Source organism: Halictus rubicundus, chromosome 11 (genome assembly GCF_050948215.1).
Source record: "Halictus rubicundus isolate RS-2024b chromosome 11, iyHalRubi1_principal, whole genome shotgun sequence".
In the NCBI taxonomy this organism is placed as follows: Eukaryota; Metazoa; Arthropoda; class Insecta; order Hymenoptera; family Halictidae; genus Halictus; species Halictus rubicundus.
This window is the reverse complement of record NC_135159.1, coordinates 14,021,425-14,045,644: the sequence shown is the minus strand read 5'-3', so window position 1 is coordinate 14,045,644 and position 24,220 is coordinate 14,021,425. Positions and strand designations below refer to the sequence as shown.

The window sequence follows — 24,220 nt, the reverse complement described above, 5'->3', positions numbered from 1 at the left end:
CCTGTGAACCAATAAGTAAAGTTTTACTAAACCTAACTTAGACTCCGCTCAGTTCACATCTGATCCGTGGGGATCCAAGTTAGGGGTGCCCAAGCTGGGGGCCTCCACAATTAGGGGAGCCCAAGTTGGGGGCCTTTACAATTAGGGGAGCCCAAGTTGTGGGCCTCCAGAATTAGGAGAGCCCAAGTTGTGGGCCTCCAGAATTAGGAGAGCCCAAGTTGGGGGCATCCAGAATTAGGAGAGCCCAAATTGGGGGTCTCCACAATTAGGGGAGCCCAAGTTGGGGGCCTCCAGAATTAGGAGAGCCCAAGTTGGGGGCCTCCACAATTAGGGGAGCCCAAGTTGGGGGCCTCCAGAATTAGGAGAGCCCAAGTTGGGGGCCTCCACAATTAGGGGAGCCCAAGTTGGGGGCCTCCAGAATTAGGAGAGCCCAAGTTGGGGGCCTCCACAATTAGGGGAGTCCAAGTTGGGGGCCTCCAGAATTAGGAGAGCCCAAGTTGGGGGCCTCCACAATTAGGGGAGTCCAAGTTGGGGGCCTCCAGAATTAGGAGAGCCCAAGTTGGGGGCCTCCACAATTAGGGGAGCCCAAGTTGGGGGCCTCCAGAATTAGGAGAGCCCAAGTTGGGGGCCTCCACAATTAGGGGAGTCCAAGTTGGGGGCCTCCAGAATTAGGAGAGCCCAAGTTGGGGGCCTCCACAATTAGGGGAGCCCAAGTTGGGGGCCTCCAGAATTGGAGATCCCAAGTTGGGGGCCTCCACAATTAGGGGAGACCAAGTTTGGGAGAGACCAAGTTGGGGGTGTCCAACATTGGGGTCTCCAAGTTAGGGGGGTCAAAAATAGGGGAGTCCAGAATAAATTAAATCCAAGTTAGGGGTTCCGAATTTGGTGGCGACCAAGTTATCCCCAACACAACCCCCTAGTAATTCGAGATCCAACCCTCACTCAGTCTAAATCATCACCAGCATCAATCTAACTTGCAATATTTGCAATAATAAATCTACACCAACAAGCATCAAGAGTATTTACCCAAAAACGATTCTTGCCACGTAGAAACTCACACGATCCCAATTAAAATACTCCCACACACCGTCAACAACGATCAGGTTAGCAAAGACAGCCCGGGCAAGCAGCCGTATCCTCGACGAGTAAAATCAATATTCGCCAATGAAGATCAACCAATAAACACCGGTGAATCCTGCAGGCTGGTACACGTCGAGGCCCCCGGAACAGCTCTTGCTATTATCGAAATTGCATTGGTTGCGGCCACGATCGTCGGAATAATAACGAAAGCGGCGAGATGGGGCGGTACGAAGGGGGTGGCAGAGCGCGAAATAAGACGAACGAAAAGGACACGGAATGCCGTGACAGGTGAGGAAAAGGGGGTCGCTTAAAGCCGAGCAGCCTTTGCAGATGCATCCGTGCAACTGAACACCGCGTCGCTTTTTCCGTTCCAGATTTTTCTATAAGCTCTGCGAACCGGACCATGAGCTTGCACGCTTGCTACGCGCGAGCTGAGTTTCCTCGACTCCCTTGCGCCCCGGTACGCCACCAGAATTATCGGCGAAACGTCAATATGCATTACCATGACGTTCGTCTGACCGTTTAGGCATTGTTCCCTTGATCGTGCGCCGGTGTTGTCGAACCTTTGGTTTGCCACTAGCTTTGCAGTCGGTGAAACGCAGCTACCTCCTTTCTTAGGGTCGCTTGGTTTTCTTCACATTTTTGGTTTCCTTCCGTTGGGGGTCAATTATGTATGTTATGATCAAGTATGATTGGCTGGAGGCTATGGTGACCAGCACAAGTATTCACACAGGCAGTATTTCATTATGTAGTGCCGGGAAATGTACACTTCGTGGACTTACCCTAACTTCAACTTTTCCTATATTGGAGACCACTAATTTGGACTCTCCTAAATTGGGGACCCCTAACTTTGGCTCTCTCTAACTTTGGGAATCCTAATGTGGACTCTTCTTAACTTGGACTCTCCTAAATTGGGGACCCCTAACTTAGGCTCTCCTTAATTTTGAGAACCCCAATGTCGACTCTTCTTAACTTGGACTCCCCCAAAATTTTGCTAGCCCTAGCTTTCAAACCTCTAACCTTGAGACCCCGAACTTGGAGTGATCCTAACTTGGACTCTTCTAAATTGGGGGGCCCTGTCTTAGGCTCTCCCTAATTTTGAGAACCCTAATGCGGACACTTCTTACCTTGGACTCCCCCAAAATTTTACGAGCCCTAACTTGGCAACCTTGAGGAACCTAATTTGGACTTCCCCTAACTTGGATTCCTCCTAAGTTGAGGAGGTTTTCCTACTAAATCGAGTCGACTGTTCAGCCAAAAGCTCCTCCCCTCTTAGCCTACGACATGTGGAATTCTGTATGCTTAATAAAATCTCTAAAACGCTGCAGATAGTGGTAGAGAAATTCGAAGAATTTATTTCGCAATAATCCCGCCGTTCGCTTAAATTCCCGGGCAGGGTGGCGAGTGCTGGAATCGTTTTGGGGGCGCGTTGGAAAATCAATCGCCCGTTACCAGGCCTTATCAATAGCCCCTGTCTCGAATTAATCAACCAGCGATTCTTTCCACGACGCGGTGTCCCTTCCGGCGGGTGTTCCCCTGTGCTAATTCGCCGGCGGCCGTGGAAAAATTTGTTGATATTAAAAGAGGCACAATGACGGCCGCCGGGGGTGGTATTGAAAATGTTGCCGCTCCGGAGATCATTGAGAGGCCGTCGAGTGAAAGGGGTGGCGAGGGAAACACGTGAAAAGGACAAGTGACCTATCGAAATCGATACCCCGGCGTGTATTCATCGAAATCGAAACCCGAGCAACGTTGGGTGGTGGGGGAGGGGGGCGAGGGTAGCTCCAACGGCAAGGGTAACGAGTTTCTGTAGCGGAGGGATGAAAAATGGTGGCAACTCGTTTTTACACAGGGCCCCCATCCACACACACACACACACACAGAGAGAACGGTGCACCGGTGAAACGCTCCTTTCTGTTTGTACTGGTATTTTATTAGGAAGCCGAAAATTCAGATAGAAGTAAAATATCACGTATTTAATGTGTCACTTCGTCCGGGAAATATTTACCGCCGCCCAGTTATCGGTCGAATTTATTTGCTCGTCCTCTTCCCCCCTCCCCTCTCGCTCTCCTTCTCTTCCCTTTTCCTTTTTAATTGCGGCTCTGTATTTCCACGGTTCCTTTGACCGACTACCGTCATCGATCTTTTTTTTTTCTCCCTCGTCAACTCGTTCCCCCTGACCGGCCCCGCTATGATTAATTAAATGAACACGCGGCTCCTTTATTTGTTCCTCAACGTGTCGTCAGTCTTCATCGATTGTCACTGATTCGACGCTGAAATACGAAGCGCGCGAAACAATTTTTATGGTTTGTGCAAACCTGACTCAAACACGATAATTTCCATCACTAGAAACAACGTAACAATTTCTCTGCGATTCACTGTTCTCCGTAACACAATTTTTCTGACATTTTAGTCTCTGGTGTACGTCATAGTTTGCACAAACCATTCCCAACATCGTTAATTTCACGCCAATTTTGTTCCCCGATACGATACAGTTCGCGCAAACTATTTCTGAAGTCGCTTAACCATACCTGACTGTAGAAATGACGTGCCAATTTTTTTGTATTACATATCCTAGTTTGCGCAAACAATTCGCAGAATAATTTCTTCATCGTCCGCGTATTTTTTTCTCGCTACGGGTAAATAAACGCGAGCATTTCCCTGATAACTAATTTCCAATGTTCCAAGTTTTTTGCGTCGATGGGACGAGGTGCTTCAAGCGAATCTGACGAAATAAAGCGACCTCGCGGAAAAAGCGAGGAAAAATGCGCACGACAACGCTGACCGACGCCGGCAAATATTTTTCCGAAAGAACAACGCAGCTGGGAACGATGCTTTCACCCTCGATATCGCGGCAAAAACACGGCATCAAGCGAATATCGACTGCCGCAAAAACAATGGTTTTTCTTTTGGCGAAAAAAAAAAAAATCGAGAACAGTGGTTCTTCCTCTACCGATGAACGTTCTCAACTAACGGGGACCAGCTTGATCCCCCTTGATCCACCTTCCGGGGTGCATCTAAAATTATTTTCTCAAATGCAGCTTGCATAATTTTCGAAAAAATTCACAATCTACAAGTCAAGTCAAATACAGTCAAACGTGTCTTTGATCGACAAACAAAAAATTCTTTTGATATGTATACGATCATACTATCTTTTTGAATATTTAAAAATTTGGAGACCTCCCCCCCCACCTGTTCATTTAAAACTTTTTAGTATTTTTGGGGGTACTTTTTAAACAGATTTTTAGAATTTACAGTGGCCCTATTTTGATAGACCAGCTATCCTCACCAACAAGTCCAAAGTGACTTAATATTTTCAGGAGTACTCTTTTAATTGACGAACTACCCCCGTCTCCAGCTACCCCCACCAAGTAATTCCAGCTGACTCCAACTATCCCTTTGTTGTAGCTTACCAAAATTAATTTTTTCGAGCCCAGTCAGAGTGCCACTGTCACTGGGATTCAGTTGGGGAAGTCCAAGGCAGCTGGCCCCACCAATTAATCTATTCTGATGTCTAATAATTTTAATTGGCCCCTGGGGAGACTACCCCCACCAACAGCTACCCCCACTAATTAATTTTAAACAGTTTTTAGAATTTTCAGTGGCCCTATTTTGATAGACCAGCTATCCTCACCAACAAGTCCAAAGTGACTTAATATTTTCAGTACTCTTTTAATTGACCAACTACCCCCACCAAGTAATACCAGCTGACTCTAACTGCCCCCTTGTCGTAGCTCACCAAAATGAATTTTTTCCTTTGTGACGATCCCGGTGAGGGTGTCACTGTCACCAGGATTCAGTTTGGGAAGTCCAAGGCAGGCGTCTAAATGCTTTATTCAAAGTTCGGTGGCACAATGGCGGCCCGGCAATCAGATATGCGGTCTCGTTCCTCGGTGGATGAAAGAACTGAGGCGCGAGAAAAATATTTCCCGTTTCTCGCCCAGAGAGACACTCTCCGAACTTTTCTTCTTCCCGGCACTCGAGCGTATTCCGTCCCGGAAGCAACATGCTCCCCGCTTATCTGGAAACTCGTCCGCGAATGTTGGGGCGCTTTCGTCTGCACTCACCAAAGAAAGGAATCTGGGTTTCCTGTCGGCGGTCGGAAACGTGCCCGAAGGGCAAAAGTTACGCCACCGGAGGCCAACAAGAGAAAAAGAACGCCGAGGAGAAATGGTGGAGGGGGTAGGGGCGGTTGGATAGGAGGGGGTTGGTGGAAACGTTATGTAAGTCAGAGCCGAGAACAGCGAACCTACTTGGAATTCTAATGGGGATAAGACCATCGCGCAGCCTGTTGCGTCGCAGCACGTGCTCCTATTAAAGTGTGGCTGCGATCTTGCCCCCACTATAATTGTCACGAAATCAATTACGGTCGCCGTCCGACCGCCACCTATTTTCATGAAACTCGCCTGGAATGTTAACATCGATTAAGCAGTCCACATGTATTTTTGGGCGAATTTATTAGGCGCATTTGCAGGGGGTCGAAGTTGTGACACGAAAAATTTATTTGGTCATTTATTTTCTACAATTCTATATTATAACGAGAGAGATTGTTTGTCTCATTTTTAGTGCTTCTGTGCGTTTAAATATGTACATACTAATAGGAAGATTTTTTGTTAGCTTTATGAAATGTGAATTAATTTATTTGTGTGGGCATTATTCACGAATTAATTTGGCCGCGTGAGAATCTAGAAATATATTTTTCGAGGTCAGAAATGTTCGAATTTTAATTTTGGGCTGCTCGTCTTTTCAAAATTGCAACCCAGAAAAAAAATTATTCGTCTGAACACTTGAGGTCGAAGTGTACTGGAGTCAGTAACGTGGTGTTTCTAATTGAATTCGTATTTCCCGCGTAAACGCAGCCCACGGGAATGCCCCCACCACCAATACGAGCAGTAGTGACAGTCGATGGGAGCCGAGTGGTGTCGGAGACACGCGAGCATCGCGTCGTGACATCGACCAGTCAGGAGCCAGTTTCTGCGCGCGTGCAGTTTTATTTTGAACTCGATTTCAAGTGTTCTTTACGATCCAATCATTTTTAATTGTCCTGCGAAAGTGTCTGTGCCGGAGAACAATTTTTCTCTTGCCGGGTGTATTGCTTTGTGCACTTTGTTGTTCCACGACTGTTTATTTACACTCGGCGAATCTATGGGCATGCGCAATAACTTGAAAATGGATACGTATGGCAGGGGGAGGATCAAGTTTTGGATGGATGTCGTGTCGAACGTAAGCTTTCAAATTTGTTGAAAATATTTTCTATTCTTCTTTCGCTGTTGTTCTTTTTATTTTTTGATAATTGTCTCGCGTGAAAAATTTTTAGAGGCACGGTGTCAGACAGATCATGTTCAGGGATAACAAAAGGTACAGAGTCCCAATGGAAATACAGGGTGTACACGACAGGATAAAACAGGACAAACAGGACAATAAATGAGGGTCTTTTCTCCGTACTGTGTCGGGTCTGGTTCTTTTCGAATAATGTGACTGCTTATTTTTATTATCGGGGTCGACAGAAACCCCGAGTGTACCGTGCAGACTCACCCAAAATTTATTTAATATATAGAAACAACAATGAATAACTCACTGTCTTTATTAAAAAATTAACTCAACGTCACACTAAACAAGAATTTCCCAGAATAAGTAAAGTCTCAAGAAAATTCACTTTAAAAATCATCTCCAGGCCCCCTGGGGCATAGTGGGCGTTGTACGAGCGTTCAGTGGGCGGGGTAACGGACCTTGACTCCGCCCACTGGCTCCATTTTTTAATTAAAGCAGATCAGAATTTTTCCTCCCTTGTCCAAGGTACAGTCCAATTGTTCATCTTGTATTTCCAAGGGACGACTCACAAAATTTGTAAACGGGGGTGGGGGTCCGAGACAGGGTGGTTGGTTAAATAATCGTCACATGTTTATCACGAGGAATACTTCAACGTGGTTTCAGGGCTCGTAATGGCGAATCCCTGAGGCTGATATCTCCTTTAACGAGCAGGTATGACCACATAATGGATCCCGACCATTGCCCAGGGTTTTCCTCATTTACAGCCTCTCTAAGACCCCTCGGGCTCGTTTACCGGCAATGATATAAAGATTATCTGTGTGATAAAGCGTTTTAGAGACGAGGACCTAGACAAAAGCCACGAATTACACCGGATGCATTTAGCACCTGAAATATTTTCGCACAGTTTATCAACAATTTATCTGCAAACCATAGAAAACTAACCAAAGTCAAATAACGGTGCTGAAATTAAAAAATTGCAATTTTCTCTTACGAGAGAGAAATGAAATTTATATTTATAGATTTTGTTGGAAATATGAATCTCGAGTCACGAGACAGATATTCCAGGGCAAAAGGTTAATGGGGTATCTGCATTTTTCCGTGGAATATATTCAGTCTAAAATTATTCCCGACGGGGGTTCGTTCGTTGTTTCCCACGATCGAGCAAGCCGGAGCGTTTTCTAACGGAATTGGAATGTTGACTTCCGGTTGGCGGAGCGCATCCTCCCTCGTTATCAGGCTGTGGGAGGAGGTCACGGTGCCCATTTCCTACAAGCGATTTTCCGCGAATTGCCTCCATTATGTCCAATTATCGGCTCGGATGAAGGAAGACATATTCTCTGGATGGGGGGCGGCTGAGAGCAGAAGATGGCCCAGCCAGAGGGACGGGCAAGAAGGAGGAGGGAAGAGAATTTTTATTACACCGTGGGGGAGGATTGCGGCGAGACCCTTGCGCAAAAGGGTTGTGCTTCGACCGCCGAGAAAGAAGACCAAACTGAGCCATATTCGATCGAGACACATCTCAACCTGAAGACGAAGGGAATACCAAATAAAGAAAGAACAAAACCTGACACAAATTTTTCCAAAATTCTGAAGTGTCAAGAAGTTTGAGAATATTTGAGAATGTTTGACGAAGTTTGAGGACCAGGTTAAGGAAGTGTGACTGCTGCTCCCGGAGCCTAATTTTATTTTCAGGGCAAGGATTTATTGGGGGGTCTAATTGGGAGTTGCTATTTTATAGAAATCAGTTGAATGCAAAAGAGAGAGAGAAAGAGAGTGGGGGAGGTAGAGAGAGAGAGAGAGAGAAAGGCGAAGCGCAGCCGGAAAAGTGGAGATGTTGGAACACGTTGTCCAGGCACGAAGAGGTCCTCGAGGTCGTTGCCGTGAGAGGTTGAACGGTACTCGAAGTCAACCTTATTTGCACCATGAGCGCGTTCCTCGTGGCTTGCATCAGGCCACCTAACCTGCCTTTGCTAGGAAGGGAAACGCCGGGCAATTAAGCCTCTTCTTCTGCGATCGACAGCCACTCGCGCGGCGCGTCGTTTCGCCCTCGACATCTCGAGTGTCTCATTTGATAGCCTCTTCCTCGAAATTGCTCGGCCTGGACGTGGCTCCCGAATTGGACACTTCCCAGACACTTTTCTCGACCCGTTGCGCGAACAGCGACGCAACCGCCATAGTACAGTCAACCTACCGCTAGATGGCGACCGGGACTATGCCTTTTCTCGCCGCTGATCGCTCTGTTGTAGGTGGCGCTGACGTCCGAATTAAATTAACCTCTAATTATATTAACCTTTGCACTTATTAAGAACTCGGATACTAGGGACGACCTGAATCTATATTCTTTTAGCTAGGATTAGCCAACTGGAGAATTGATTAGTCTACACAGGAGCAGGGCTCCATTGAAGTCTCGCAAACATAAGCTGTAGGTGGCGCTGACGTCGCCGATTCTAGGCCCTAGCCTCTGGGGGTCTAAGTCTAGATCTAAATTTCTTCGGTTAGGGTTACTCGATTGGAAAATTATTTAGGTTACACATGATTGAGACTATTAAGAACTCCCTGGAGCCCTAGAGACTTCAGGAAAGGAATCAAGACTAGCGAAATAAAAATAATCATAGGGGACCCTAACCTCTTTAAGAGCACACTGGAGCCCTAGAGACTTGAGGAAAGGACTCAAGACTGACCAAATAAAAATAATTATAGGGGACCCTAACCTCTTTAAGAGCACACTAGAGCCCTAGAGACTTAAGGAAAGGACTTAAGACTGACCAAATAAAAATAATTATAGGGGACCCTAACCTCTTTAAGAGCACACTGGAGCCCTAGAGACTTGAGGAAAGGACTTAAGACGGACCAAATAAAAATAATTATAGGGGGCCCTAACCTCTTTAAGAGCACACTAGAGCCCTAGAGACTTAAGGAAAGGACTTAAGACTAGCCAAATAAAAATAATCATAGGGGACCCTAACCTTTTCTCTAGGATTCAGACCCTAGGGTCGTAGGTCCGTCTACTCCGGGCAAGTCGATTGAAAAATTTACCGGGGAGAGTTGTTCTATTTTGGCTGAGCAATGTTCGTGTACCTGCAGTCCATCTGGACGATCGGCGTCCATGAATGTTTGAGCGGGGATGGGTCTGGGGAAGTCAGGGGAACATTGTGTTTAAATCTCGAACAAGCACCGCGACTGGGGTGGATCCCAATAAAAGTGAGATCGTTCCGGGTTCTGTTTTACGAGGTTCCCGGCTCTCTCTCTCTCTCTCTCTCTCTCTCTCTCTCTCTCTCACCTGTCTCTGAAATTTACTCGTATTTATCGTCATTTCTTATCGTTACTCGAGCTTTACAGAGCCGAAGCACGTATAAGCAGCAGCTTTACGAGGTTTCCGAGACTGAGCCATATTCCACCGACTGTCTCTACGCTTCTTTTCCTTACTCTCCTCTCTCTCTCTTTCTGGTTGGTCCACCAGGCTTTGGAACCCTCCATGTCCTTTTCGCGGAGTCTTGTGAAGATGAGTTCCGAGTCTTCTGAAGTGGCTCGAGGTGGATTCGAGTAGCGGGGAAGCCTCGAAAGAAGGCCCCTGGGCAGCAGCTAACCTTTGAAATTAAACCCTCGACTTCTTTTGATCCTAGTGGTAATTCTTCTACCCCTTAACCCCGCTCGACAGAAAGGAGAGACGGGGGAGAAAAGTTGCTCGGACAGGGTATTCACCGACGCACGTGGATTCGGGTACTGGCCCGCTTCAATTCGCCCAGCATTGTCGGGATTACCATGCGGACGGAGATTTTTTTCAGTTTTCAAATGTCTCGGCCCGTGAACCTACCCTGTGCTGAGAGAGAGAGAGAGGACACCGTTAAACAACCCTCGAGAATAATTTATAATTTATGTCGTTTATCTCAACCAAGAATCTGCCATGCAATTTAACTTTTTTGGGAATGGCGAAGTTAGCTTAAAAGGGTTTTTAATATTTTTAATTGAAGCCACAAGTGTCCAGGGTATTCAGAAATTGTCAGCAGGTCCATTCGTTAATGATTACTCCAGCAAGAATTTTAGCTCGACGTCCCAAGTAATATTTAAATACCCCCTCGGTAAGTAGGGAACGATTTCGAATGAAATTTTACATTATCGAGAGAATATTCAGCGCGGCGAATTGAATCGTACCGAGAACTGAATAATTGCACGAATTACATAGTCGATGGTACAGAATAATAGTATATCATAATGCAATTAAAAAGTAACGAACCATGTACGATAAATTTCCTGCCGTGCATCGAATTATTGTCAAGCATGTCTTTATTATGCATTATACGCGCGCGGCCGATTATCGAGTCATGTACGATAATACGCCATTATACGAAGTCGGTAAGGAACTGCAGCGGTTTTAATCCCCGCTGAAACCGAACTCGGAACTGGGTCACCGTTCGATTGGACCTTGCGTCGTCAATTTTTCCGAATATCCAAAATTATTAACGTAAGACGAACGACAATTAAGTAACCCATTAGGCGAATAGATAGCCACGCTCAGGACGAATAAAATGAGGTATCAATTGTTTCTTTTAGATAATTAGAACCGATAGAATTAACATGTGTAGTTGGATAGCATATTTGGGTTGGGGCCCAAATAAATATTAATAAATCCCGAAATTTCTAATTAATCGCGTTATAAAAATTTATGTATATAGTTTAAATATTTGTGAACGTATGTGCAAAATTTAATTTTGCTAGCTAGGTTTATTTTCTTGAAATTAATTCGCAAATGTACCAATGTCTAGTCTACCCATTTAGTGTACTGTATCACTAGTTGCAATACAACTCCGTAAAACGAGTGATAGGTGACGTCATTTGAAGCGACATTTTCGTTTGCAAAAATGTCCGCCTAGGCTTCGTCAAGGAGTCATTAACGAAAGATACGGACCAATCAGAGCTTTGGTATTGCGTCGCAGTGAACAAGATTAGAAGTAGAAATTGATTTATAATAATTAAAACTCACTTTTTCAGTTGACGTCACTGTGGGCCGTTCGGAGACGAACTGCACAGCTGACTTCAGATCACATGACTATTAGCACAAACACGCACACACACACACACACACACACATTAACAACCGTGAACTGTCAGAGATGTTCTCTCCACCGCGATTCTAACAACACTGATCTTACGCAGGATTTTTCCGAAAAGTTAGGGGAGGGGCATTACGCATGTAAACAATGCACGCCGTGGCACATTTGCAAAAACGACGGGATGACGAAAAAAAAGGGGGACTCGAGGGACCGTTGTAAGACTGGAATTTATGGCAATCACCTGTTTTTGTATTTCTAGAGATTGGTACGCAACTGTCATAAATCATCGTCTGTCCCTTTACCCAGCGAGAGGTAGAAGTGTCAGGTCCGCGTGGCTATTGTTGTACACCTCCCTTAATAAACTTTTCCAAAAGAAGGATGGACGCTGTTTTGGAACAGTTAGAGTCAGGTTATACTACGCAGGTCAGACGCCGAGGGTCTATGAACTCAAATACAAAAACTGCTAGATACAAAAACAGGGTAACCTAATTCTGTCGGCGGAATTTTCGACATGCGTAATGCCCTTCCTAAACTTTTCAAAAAATCCTGCGTAAGATCAGTGTTGTTCGAACCGCGGTAGAGAGAACATCTCTGACAGCTCACGATTACTAATGTGTATGTGTGTGTGTGCGAATAGTCATCTGACCTGAAGTCAGCTGTGCAGTTGGTCTCCGAACGGCCCAGTGAACACTCATTTCCAAACAGGAAGTGCATTTACGGCTAAAAGAGTAAGTTCTAATTATTTTTAATCAATTTCTGCTCCTTGTTCACTGTACCACCGCGACGCAACACCATCGCTCCCGCTCAGTGTACCTTGCTGCCTGACTCATACATGTGTAGAGAAATCACTATAAGGCTGTAACTATTGTTTCTATTTTTCTCCTATCGCCTAGGGTTCGTTTCATCCCTGGATAATAAGTTTATAAATTTATATCAACTTACAGATAGCTTTATATTAACACTATGACGTCCGGTGACACCACAGTGGTGACCTCTGCAAAGTATTGCCTGATGGCCAAAAATATATAATTCAAAAAAATTTTACATTTATTGTCATATGTACATTTTCATAAAAATAGGTGAGGCGGATTGAAAGCTCGTGAGAACTGCCGATGAGATTAGAAAAACTTGAAATTTATCATCTCCCAATAACCTCAAAAACAGCTGGCGCCAAGCGAAGAAATGTTTAAAAACAGTGCGGCCGGCAAAGTGTTAACTTACAGATAACTTTATATTCCAGAAAAACGCAAAACTAGCTTGCGGTATATCACGTGCTGTGTCGGCACCATGAAAATATTTTGCCTAGGAAAACGCCGGGTGAGAAAGTTCTCGAACCTCGTCTGTCACCCCTGAATCGCTAAGTAACACCGTTTTTCGATCAGTTTGACTGCGGCAGACCCCAACAACTCCTCTTGTCGGCGGTAAAGGCGGTTATGTAAGGAAGAAAAAGAATGAGTTCGAGGTTACAGGGAGAGAGAGAGTTTGACGGAAGAACGAGTTGGGGAGGAGAGGAGAGGAGAGGAGAGGAGAGGCTGACTGCGGGCAGAGAGTCGATTAGATTGAGCCGTGATTGAAAATTCTGCCCGCGGCAACAACGGTTTCGATTTAAATGTATCCGCGAGCGAAAAGTTTCGTTACTTTTACACGCGGTAACCAATGGGGTCTCTCTCCCCGAAGTTCTTTTGAGGGTTATTTGGAAGTCGAGTGGGAGAGGATCTGCCCTTGTATACCTTGTGTGTGTGTGTGTCTGTGTGTACGCGTAGCTTCCGTGTTCCGGCGGACATTTTAACGAGAACTAATGGAATTTTAAAAGCGCATTGCTCGAAGCAAACACGAGTTTCCCGATCGGGGAAATGCGCGTAGGGTCCTGTAACGGGGACGACGGAGTTTGTCATTGTTTGTGATTGTTTGAGATTGTTTGAGATTGTTTGATGCCGATCCCGCCCTCCGTCGAGTTCATTTTTCACCAGGTGGAATCTTCTCTTCTGTTGCAGGTTAAACTCGACAAGAGCCACAATACCAAACCTTCGAAAGTCATTCATATCAGAAACATCCCGAACGAGGTGTCGGATGCCGAGGTCGTCCATCTTGGTGCACCGTTCGGTCGCGTTACTAACGTCCTCGTTCTCAAAGGGAAGAATCAGGTGAGTGATCATTACTGATCTTTACGAAACGCGAATCGGACAAATTTTTCCCGACTGAAATTGTCCATTCAACTACTACTATTTTATGCGTGTTTGTGCAAACATATCAACAAATTTTATCAGAGGTCTATTTAAAATTACATAAAACCTAGTGCAATCTGGAAACCCTGTTTTATATTCCCAAGCAGATCTATTTCAATTTTATAGAAGTGTTGTATTTTTATGTTTACTGACGTCATCGAGTCCGCACAATTTTTTGAGTGGACTGGGCGCAACGGAGAGTACGGTAAAAGATTTTTTTAAGCACGGAAACGTAAGAGGATTGTAGGATATTGAAATAATTTGGGGAAAGGACCGAAATTGTCTATCGTAGCTCGAAGTTTGACGGTGTTTGCGCAAACACGACGCGTCCCAGGTCGACCGCCACCTGCTCGTCAGCGTGCCGGCCGAAATTACCGGTGGAATCCTTGCTCGAACAATATTTACGTACTCTCGGTACACCCGTTTGGCAAAAACACGTTTGATCCGGGGCTGGAATTCGAGTTTGTGCCGCACGAGCGGCCCTCTTCGCGACCCGGACGCGGATGGCCAGGCGCGCAACAACAGAAACAATCGAATCATCGATTCACGGGATTCGAGTCGATGATCGGCCATTTAGGTATTATTATCCATTATTAACCGTGCGTTCGGCGTGCAGCACAGAGGCGGCCTGCACAAAGGCTCTCCTCCCACCGCCCCCTTTTCCATCGGGTCGCTCCACCCCCCACCCTCTCCCCTCTCCCACGCGTCCCTTATTCGCTGCCAGCTTTATTCACCCCTCGTCGGTGGCGTTCCATGCATCGTAGCGTTATTATTCCGGATAGGACGCGATTTACCCCCGGTCGCGGTTTGTTGAGTACTCTTTCACGGTGATCAAGCCGCGTTCTGTGTCCTTTGATTGGTAGGCGTTATCTCTTTCGGTTCGGCTGCGTTGCCGACCACTCGAACCGTGCAGCAAACCGGTCACGAGGTGCTGGCATTGTCACTGAAAAAATACAGCCGCTCTTCAACTCGATACCAAGTCGTCCCCCATTGTCTGAATATGTTTAATAACTCGACAGAGGAATATCAGAATGCTAAAAGCAAGGCGACCTTCGTGATTTTTTTCGTCGGCAAACCACAAAGCCGAGCTTCCTGAAATTTTGATCATAACTCAACTCGTATTCCACGGAATGTATCCTAATTTTTTCGTTGCAAAATATGCAGTACAACCGATTACACGGAAACATTTGTACCGGCTTCAATTTTCTCCGTCAGTGGGACAATCTCTTCAAGTTGGACTTGGTTTAATTAATTATTAGAAGGCGGAGGCAGTTGGGCTTTGTAACCGGAAACATTATTTCCATCTAGCAGATGGTACGAGATGATACATTCCCCCGGAATAATTTATCACTTATGTGCAGCGTGTGTACGCGCGATCGTTACAAGCAACTCGGCATAAATTAATATTAACCGTCGTTAAACACGTATTTATCGTTGATTGCGAATTCAGCTGGTGAATATTTCAATTGCCCCCCCCCCCCCCCCCCGCAGTATTAGCAATCGGTTGTACGAGTTTTTACGGTTCCGCATTGTAATTATGTAGCGACAGGGAACGGTTGTAATAATGTAACGTTGACGATTCGAACGGGGCGGCTGTATGGCGGCTAAACGCGACACGAAATTGCTTTCACGCGACGACGCGATTCGTTGAAGTGAGCGAGAAGTTGACGAGAAATTAGCAGTGAGAATTGTTGTTCGATGCCTGGTAACTTCGGAGGACATATCGAGCAGCGAGTAACTCTATCCCACCTTTTCTCTTGTGTAGCACGATTAACAGGAGACCGGTCGCGGGGTTAGGTTTCGCCTAAACGTTCACAGCGCATTTCCTCGGCTAATGCGTATGTAATTTGCCCGGCAACTAAATCTCTTCATCTGGTTCGATGCGGTGGGGGCCTGCGCGCCGATGTATTATTTTAATCCCCACCGGTATAAACAAACCAAGTTCGCATTATCGTACCTGTTGTACTCGCGCCTCTATACACATGTTCCAACCCGTGTACGTTCCCGTTTCCGTTAGCTGGCATTAAATATCCCCAATCGAACTCGAACGAGGTTATGCGTGTATCCCATTTCTCAGCCACTCTCCATTTTTCTAGCATGATCAGAAAAGGGGATCCAAAGCTGTCCTAAATCCCAGATTTAACGGGGACTCTTCTGAATCGTATCGGACTCCTTCAGATCTAGGCTGGGTCTACCTGGACCCCCGGACCTAGATTGGACCCCTCAGATTCGTGTTGGGCCCGGGAAGCCTAGCTTGGGCCCTCGAACCTACCTTGGGTTTCCACGGGCCTTGCTCAAAACCCAAGGCTTGGATCCCCAGATCTAATTCAAGGACCCACCTAATCCAAACTTAACCCCCCACACTATTAGACCTAGGATTCCACTATGGACTCAAATACGAGGAGACAAGTACCTGTCCCCATTGGTAGATTGCTCAAAACCCTCGAAGCTTGGATCCCCAGATCTAATTCAAGGACCCACCTAACCTAGACTTAATCCCCCACACCATTAGACCTAGGACTCTACTATGGACTCGAATGCGAGGAGACAAGTACCTGTCCCTGGTAGTAGATTGCTCAAATCTTCGAGGCTTAGATCTCCAGATCCAATTCAAGGACCCACCTAACCTAGACCTAACTCCCCACACCATTAGACCTAGGACTCCACTATGGACTCGAGTGCGAGGAGATAAGTACCTGTCCCCATTAATAGATTGCTCAAAACCCTGAAGACTTGGATCCCCAGATCTACTTCAAGGACCCACCTAACCTAGACTTAATCCCCCACACCATTAGACCTAGGACTCTACTATGGACTCGAATGCGAGGAGATAAGTACCTGTCCCTGTTATTAGATTGCTCAAATCTTCGAGGCTTAGATCTCCAGATCCAATTCAAGGACCCACCTAACCTAGACTTAACCCCCCACACCATTAGACCTAGGACTCTACTATGCACTCGAATGCGAGGAGTTAAGTACCTGTCCCCATTAATAGATTGCTCAAAACCCTGAAGACTTGGATCCCCAGATCTACTTCAAGGACCCACGTAACCTAGACTTAATCCCCCACACCATTAGACCTAGGATTTCACTATGGACTCAAATACGAGTAGACAAGTACCTGTCCCCATTAGTAGATTGCACCGTCATTGGTCAGACCAGGTCGAACCCTACTTCGAGCAGACGGGTTTATCGTTGATTTCAATTATTTACGTTTGATCGTGCAAGAGACGGGGTACTTGGACCCATTAGGGGTTGTGGAGTCATGTCGAATTGAAGGAAACCGAGAGTCACTCTTCCGGTAACAGCATCTCCTCGAAGACAATTGAAGTAACTCGATCAGCCTAAGGGGTAGGGGGTGTTGAAGGTGGTGGTAAGCTCGCGTTATTATGGTGGGACGCGCGCGCGCGCGCGCGTGTGCGCTAGCCCACGGCCAAGCTTCCCAATTACACGCAAATAGACAGTGCGCATTGTTGCAACACGACAATAGGGCGTGCTGCTGCTGCTGCTGCTGCTGTGGTGCCTCCAGTACGCGCACCACCAAAGTACATCAGCAGGCGAGGAGAGAGAGAGAGAGAGAGAGAGAGAGAGAGAGAGAGAGAGAGAGAGAGAGATAGGATGATGGGACCTGGGTGGTGGTAGTAAATCGAGTTTCACGATGAACCGCCGAGTTGACCCCTGCGGGCACTTTCGCTGTGTTTGCTTTGATTCGAAGTTTCCGGTTAAGTTGGTTACCGGAACGGGCGGACAGGCTCTTTGTTTGATCCTGCAAACCCAAGCCAGGCCTCCCGGATTTTCGATACCGTTCGCACTCGAATCGTTCCGCGCCGTGCCACGGGAGATCGCAGCCTCTTGCTGCAGGCGATTCGACCTGAAATTCGTCCGTGAAGCTGCTGCCTCTTTTGATACTCGACGGAGAAGGTTCGCGGCTCTTTCGGTTCATTGTTATTGGATTTGTTGGGTCGCGTGTGACCAGACCTCTCGCCCCACCCCTTCGTTCCTCAGAGATACGAAAGACGTCGTTATTTCTCCTACGAATTCGAGAAAGTACGCGTCAAATTAGGGGGTGTTTCAGTCATCGTTTCCCTGGTTTCAAATTTCTTTAGGAAATGCAGGCCGTCGAAATTTGTCCATTCTACATTTCCCATGAAACGAGCTAGGTTGTACGTTGATATTTTTAACTCGGGAACCACTGGTCAGATCGAGTTGAAATATTTTTTATTTGAATCAGAAAGGTTTACTCTGTGACACAGATTTTTTGTTCCACGAAAAATTAATTTTTCGATTGTCCAAAAATTATTGAACGTAGGCGTGTCTGTGTCCTAGGTTCTTGGGTACCACCCACGAAAGAAGTTAGGTTGCACTTAAAAATTTTTTTCTCGGGAACTACTGGTCAGATCGAGTTGAAATATTTTTTATTTGAATCAGGAAGGTTCACTCTATCATTCAGATTTTTTGTTCTACAAAAAATTAATTTTTCGATTGTCCAAAAATTATTAGTCTACGATGCCTGTGTTTTAAAGACTGTACAGAGCGAATCGTTTCTAAAATTTTTGTTTTTCTTTGAGCAAACGTTTCGGGATTCGCATACTCTTTTCATTAGGTCATTCTTAGCCCCTCCCACCGCTTTTAAGACCAGTTCTCGACTGCCCAGCGTGCACCGCTTTCGATAGGAATAAAAATGGTTTGTGTTTTGACTTGCACGAAACATTTCATTCAATTAACGAACGAGTGGCTCTGAAAGGATCGTCGATCCTGTTGCCCCTTTCGTGTTAGTAAAAGCGAATCTGTTCTGTGCAACAGTAAAGCGATACGATATTGCATACCGGGTAACGTTTCCGAAAAATTTTAGCGAAACGGCCTCTTCTCGCATAGTTCGCGTATTCTAACCGGGAGTTTTATTACCGATCGATCGGAGAGTTCCGTTGAAGTTCAAGCATACTTAATTATACGGTGAACTTCTGTAATCACCGTGCGACGATGTTGAACGCTCCTGCCGCGGGAACGCCGACGGTTCCGTGCGTTGTATCGCCAACGAATCTCCTGCTCTATTTACATGGTTTAATATTAACTCGCGCTGCCAAGTTTAACACGGACAATCTGACACGAAGTAATCGCGCCGTTTCGTCGGGGCCTCCCCCAGTGCAATTAAATGGCTGCGTGCATTTTCCCTTGATGCATTCTTGCCGAGAGTCCAAGTTTAGCTCCCCAAAAAGTTACGCGAAAATCCTTGAAAACTCCCGCTCCTGTCTTTTGGGGTACCGGTGAACAACGGGGCAGGTGACTGAAAATCGTCCAAAAATTATTGAAAGCATTTTCTATTTTCGGTAGCTTCATAAAACAGTGTTAGAATTGCTAGGTTAGGTCTTGGTTATGACTAGGAACTTTTCTGAGACTGTCACTAAATTTTTGGGGGGCACCAACGAACAAGTAACGGGGCAGGTGACTGAAAATCGTCCAAAAATTATTGAAAGCATTTTCTATTTTCGGTAGCTTCATAAAACAGTGTTAGAATTGCTAGGTCAGGTCTAGGTTATGTCTAGGAATTTTTCTGAGACTGCCACTAAATTTTTGGGGGGCACCAACGAACAAGTAACGGGGCAGGTGACCGAAAATCGTCCAAAAATTATTGAAAGCATTTTCTATTTTTGGTAGCTTCATAAAACAGTGTTAGAATTGCTAGGTCAGGTCTAGGTTATGTCTAGGAAATTTTCTGAGACTGCCACTAAATTTTTGGGGGGCACCAACGAACAAGTAACGGGGCAGGTGACTGAAAATCGCCCAAAAATTATTGAAAGCATTTTCTATTTTCGGTAGCTTCATAAAACAGTGTTAGAATTGTTAGGAAAGGACTGAGCTAGGTCTAGGAATTTTTCTGAGACGCTCATTAAATTTTTGGGGGCGTTGAAAAACAAGTAACGAGGCAGACAGACGAGCAAGTAAAAAAGCAGGCTAAAAATAATTGTAAAAATTCTTTCTTCCTTTCAGTGACCCAGAATTGTTGTTTCAGGTATAGATTATGTCTCAGAAAATGTTTTGACAGTTTCTAAAATTTGGGGTGGGGCAGCAGCAAGCACGTATCGAGGTCAGGTGTACAGGTAGGAAAATCGGCAAAAAATATTTAAAAAAATTTCTCTTCTTCGTCAATTTCTACGTGAAAAAGAGAATTTGCACACGACAGAAAATGAAGTTTTCAATCCAACCGGTCCGATTTCACTTGAACGAAGTCTCGGCGAAGAAACAGCTCAAGATTCTTTTGATAGCGAAGATCAAGCGGCCCTCGGAGAAATGCGCAACGCTATCGCCGCTTTATAATTCGCGGGGGCACGTGGGTTTTAATGAAGGGAAGTCGGTCACGGTTGACGAGTGTTTAGTGCGATTTTAATTTCCAGCTAATTAACTTACTCGTCCGGCTACGCTCAAAGGAATCACCGGCAGGATGCGCCCACGCACAAAAGAAGAAGTAAAATATAAAATAGGACAGAACGGGAGTGTAAAGAGCCGCCGTGGGGCTGGTGAAGTGCGGCGGAGAGGGGTGTGGAGGGGGAGGAACGGGTAAATATGGAAACGTAGCAGCGGAGGAATTTTTTTTGAGCGAGCCGGCCTGGGGAAAAAAGGAACGCCATGAATATGATAAAACGCGGCCGCGGTAACCGAGAGGTTCTTTTCTATATTAACATTTTAAATTCAATTTAAATTCAATTAAAGTTAGCCACGCCGCTTAAACGATTGCTCCGATGCTGCCGGTTGCGGCCGAGCCTGATGGGCTGAGGGATGCCGGATTGGTCGAATTGGCAAGCTCGACTTTGAACGGTTGAATTCGTCCGCAATCGTTGCGTTTTGCTGGCTCGCGCGCGCCCGCGATTAATTATTCCCGCGGTCAAAATCCACTCGAGCATCAGCATTCTGACAATTCTTATTTTTAAATTTCATCAAAATCATAGTCATCGTATCCTGACAATCTCCTCGATGTGGAAATAATGAAATCGATTTTCTGCTAATCTTTTCGTGATTGGCCAGCGAAGTGTCACGTGGTCTGCCTAAAATATCGGCGGATGGAAGGACGAGGAAGATATTCATTGGATGATCGGCGTTGCCGGGCTCGCCGCATTAAATTAAGATTAAATTTCCATTATGCAAATCGCGCGAGCGCAAAAAATGCGTGGAGGGGTGCGTGCGGCGGCGGCGGCGGCGGCGGCGGCGGGTTTATTTATCGATTTGCTGGGTGCATCGCATGTAACAAGCTCGTTTACCTAAATATGGACTCGCTGTGCCGTTGATTCACGACCTAGTTTTTTGAATTCTTCAGCCGCAACCGAGTCTCTTTGTTCTTCTGCGAAAATATTTGCCGAACTTTTTTGCGAGCGGGACTGTGCGTATCGCCCCTTACACGTTTACTCTTTCATGCAATTAAGAAGGAACGAGGCAGAGAGAAAGAGAGAGAGAGAGCTGATACCCTCGGTCCGAATTTCTCCTAGATTTTTTTGAATGTGCCTGCTGCAATTACATCTTCTCGCGGAATTAAATTTCTCTGAATTTTCCCGGGAACCGGATTAACAGATCGTCCCCGGGGCTTAATCTGTTCGTCGCCTTCGCGATGACGACGGATTAAAAAAATTTTGATTCTCGACCTTCCGAATCTCCGTATCCATTTATTTCTCTCTCCCGCGATCCGCCTTGGTCGAATGTTTCGCGCGCACTGAAGCTAGACACGGCCGACATAATTCCCCGTGCGAGACCCTTTGTCTCTCGGTTTAGTTTCTTTAATTTTTCCGAGGCTGAGTCTCGTCTCGGTTCCGTAGCTCCCAAAAGAACTGTGTTCGGGATTTCGGGCCCCGGAGCGCAGCAGCAGCAGCCATCCAGCCAGCCAGCCAACCAGACCCGGTCTAGCTGACTGAATTCACGCGAATCGTCTTCGTCCGTGATACGTGTGCACTCGAAATGTTAAAGGGTTAGGTGAAAATCTGAAGTGGCACGGCGAAAATAGGGGTCCGGGGCAAGAGGCCGGAAGGAACGATGGCTGGGCTTAACGAGCGTCGGAATCCCACGGTTGGAACGGATCTATTCGTTTCTCTGTATTCCTGGGTCGCCGTGTCCTCCCTCGCTTTTTACTTCCCTCGTTTCCCTTCTTATATGCGTTTAGAAACGCCGGCTCGGCTGCGAATGTGTGCCTGCCAAAAATTCCTGTCGAATTATTTTCTACACCCCTCGCTCCAAATTTCCAAGATTCGTGCACGCAGTTTGTTTATAAGACAGTCGCTTTATTTATCAAGGTCTGTGCCGACGTGTTCGAAATTTATTTCTAGTATTTAAGACGTCTAGAAGACCAACTCACAGCTCCGAGGTTCTGTACAGTCTAATTGGGAGACCTAGGTTCAATGACCTATCGTGGGAGACCTGGGTGCGCAGACATAACTTGGGAGATTTAATTTGGGAGACCTGGGTTGGGAGGTTTAGATTTAGAGACCTTATTTGGGAGACCTGGGTTCACAGACCTAATGTGGGAGACCTGGGTTCACAGGCCTAATGTGGGAGACCTGGGTTCACAGACCTAATGTGGGAGACCTGGGTGCGCAGACCTAACTTGGGAGATTTAATTTGGGAGATTTAACCTGAGTTCGGAGGTTTAGATTTAGAGACCTAATTTGGGAGACCTGGGTTCGTAGGTTTAGGTTTAGGGACCTAATTTGGGAGACCTGGGTTCACAGACCTAATGTGGGAGTCCTGGGTTCGCAGACCTAACTTGGAAGACCTGGGTTCGAAGGGTAGGTTTAGAGACCTAATGTGGGAGACCGGGGTGCGCATACCTAATTGGGAGATTTAATTTTGGGAGACCTAGGTTCAGAGGCTTAATTTGGGAGACCCAGATTCAGAGGCCTAATTTGGAAGACCTAACTTGGGAAACGCGGATTGAGGGATTTAATTTGGGAGACCTGGGTTCAGAGACTTAACTCGGGAGACCTAGGTTAAGTAAAATTCTTTTTTACGGTCTACTCGATAGCGTAACTAGTTTTGTAACATGTCAATTAGAAGCTAATCCGGCCCCAGCTACGTGTATTATTCGAAACCTCTAACTCGACCCAATGAGTTAGTTACAGCGTTAAGCCGTAGGAGGCAAGTAGACCGGTAATTCAGTTCGCCTGCGTGTGCAGCATCCCTTAAGTTTTACGAGCTGGCCGACACGTGCTGGAAACTTCTGTGTTCGTTTCATGGGCTTCGTTTTCTTGCGATCAAGAGCGCGAGATAATCGAGAGAATTTCTCTTTGTGCGCGTTTCCCTTTTTACATTACCGGAAGCGGTGGTTTACGACGGGTAACTGTAAGCTGTTGTCGTCGGACCCGCGTGTTTTCTTCTAATTGCGTGAAGCACAAATGAAATCGAGTTACCGTGACTGTGGCATTTCTATGACAGCGTTCCCGTTTCTTTCAGTTTACTGACGTTTTACAGCCGGTTACTGTGAATTTATTACTTTTGCCTTTTTTTTTACTCTGTTCTTGACCCTTTCTTTGGGAAACGTCTGTCTCCCCGGACGATTCTAATGGCAAAGAGATTTGCAGGAGACCATCTAGACTATCTCCCTGACTAGGCACGACTATTTTCGAATTGAAGAAAGGCCGGAGGTCTCGAATGTTGTCATTAGCGGACGGTGAAACCGCTGAACTTTGAAGCCGCTCGCGAAATCTCCCGACGAGCAGGCAAGATTCGCGTTGCAGGCGCAATGAAAACCTCTTCAGAGCTCTTGAACCACGCGTCGGTACGTTTAATACCGTTTTCAGTCGCTGTCGGACCACGATTGTACGAGATCCCCCGGAGAAATGAAAAATTTTACCGATTCCTGGTCCGCGGTACGCTCCCGATCCTCGCCCGAAATTGAACGTTCCTCTATTTTTTTCTTTTTTCTTCTTTTCCCCGTTTCGTTCCTGGACTCGTGCTCCCCGTCCACGCAAAGCACGCGAAATAATCTCGAACCCGCGATCATTTCGTTGAACAGACAGCGAAATGAAACGGTCTCCCTGAAATTTATGATTATCACCTCCGCCGAGGAGGCGGGCTTCTGAAATTTCTCAGAACCAGAAAGACTCAAAATCGACTCCCTCGGGACCGCAATAGTAAATTTTTTAAATAATCTGCTCGTGCACTTTCCAAATTGGTCTTACACTTCTGCCTCTTTTATGTAAAATTGACTTCTGCTTTCTTGACTTATGTGGGGTAGCACATTTTCCCAATTTTTTCTTTAGCATAGGAATCTTGAATTATATAAACCATAGGCTGTCTATTAAACATAAAGGAACATTTTAGGCCAAGTTTCAACAGCCTATATCAACCGAGGGGGTAGTTACAGGGAAAACACTGATTTTCGAATTTTGGTCAATTACTCCCACTTTGTTGATCCAAAACTTCTGAAAAAATTCTGGTATATGCCTACTACATCGGTGCATGTTAGGGAATTTTTTCAGATTTTTTGCTCGAAAATCCTGGTGGCAAAAAATCGGAAGCTTCGACCCGGAGCACGAAATTATGTATAGCTCCAGACTGTTTAAACTTTTCGGATAGTACTGCATATTGGTGAACCTTGTCCCCAATAAAAGCGTC

At 46.0% G+C, this 24,220-nt stretch overlaps 1 protein-coding gene across 8 annotated transcripts in view; it reads left to right on the top strand.

Moving 5' to 3' along the window:
• Positions 1-24,220, top strand: part of Heph (polypyrimidine tract-binding protein 1 heph) — a 427,542-nt gene that overhangs the window by 322,301 nt on the left and 81,021 nt on the right. For all 8 annotated transcript variants that reach the window (XM_076796830.1, XM_076796827.1, XM_076796824.1 and 5 more), the window contains one exon: positions 13,397-13,546. In XM_076796830.1, the coding sequence (XP_076652945.1) occupies positions 13,397-13,546 (150 nt within the window). The remainder of the gene's footprint in view (positions 1-13,396; positions 13,547-24,220) is intronic.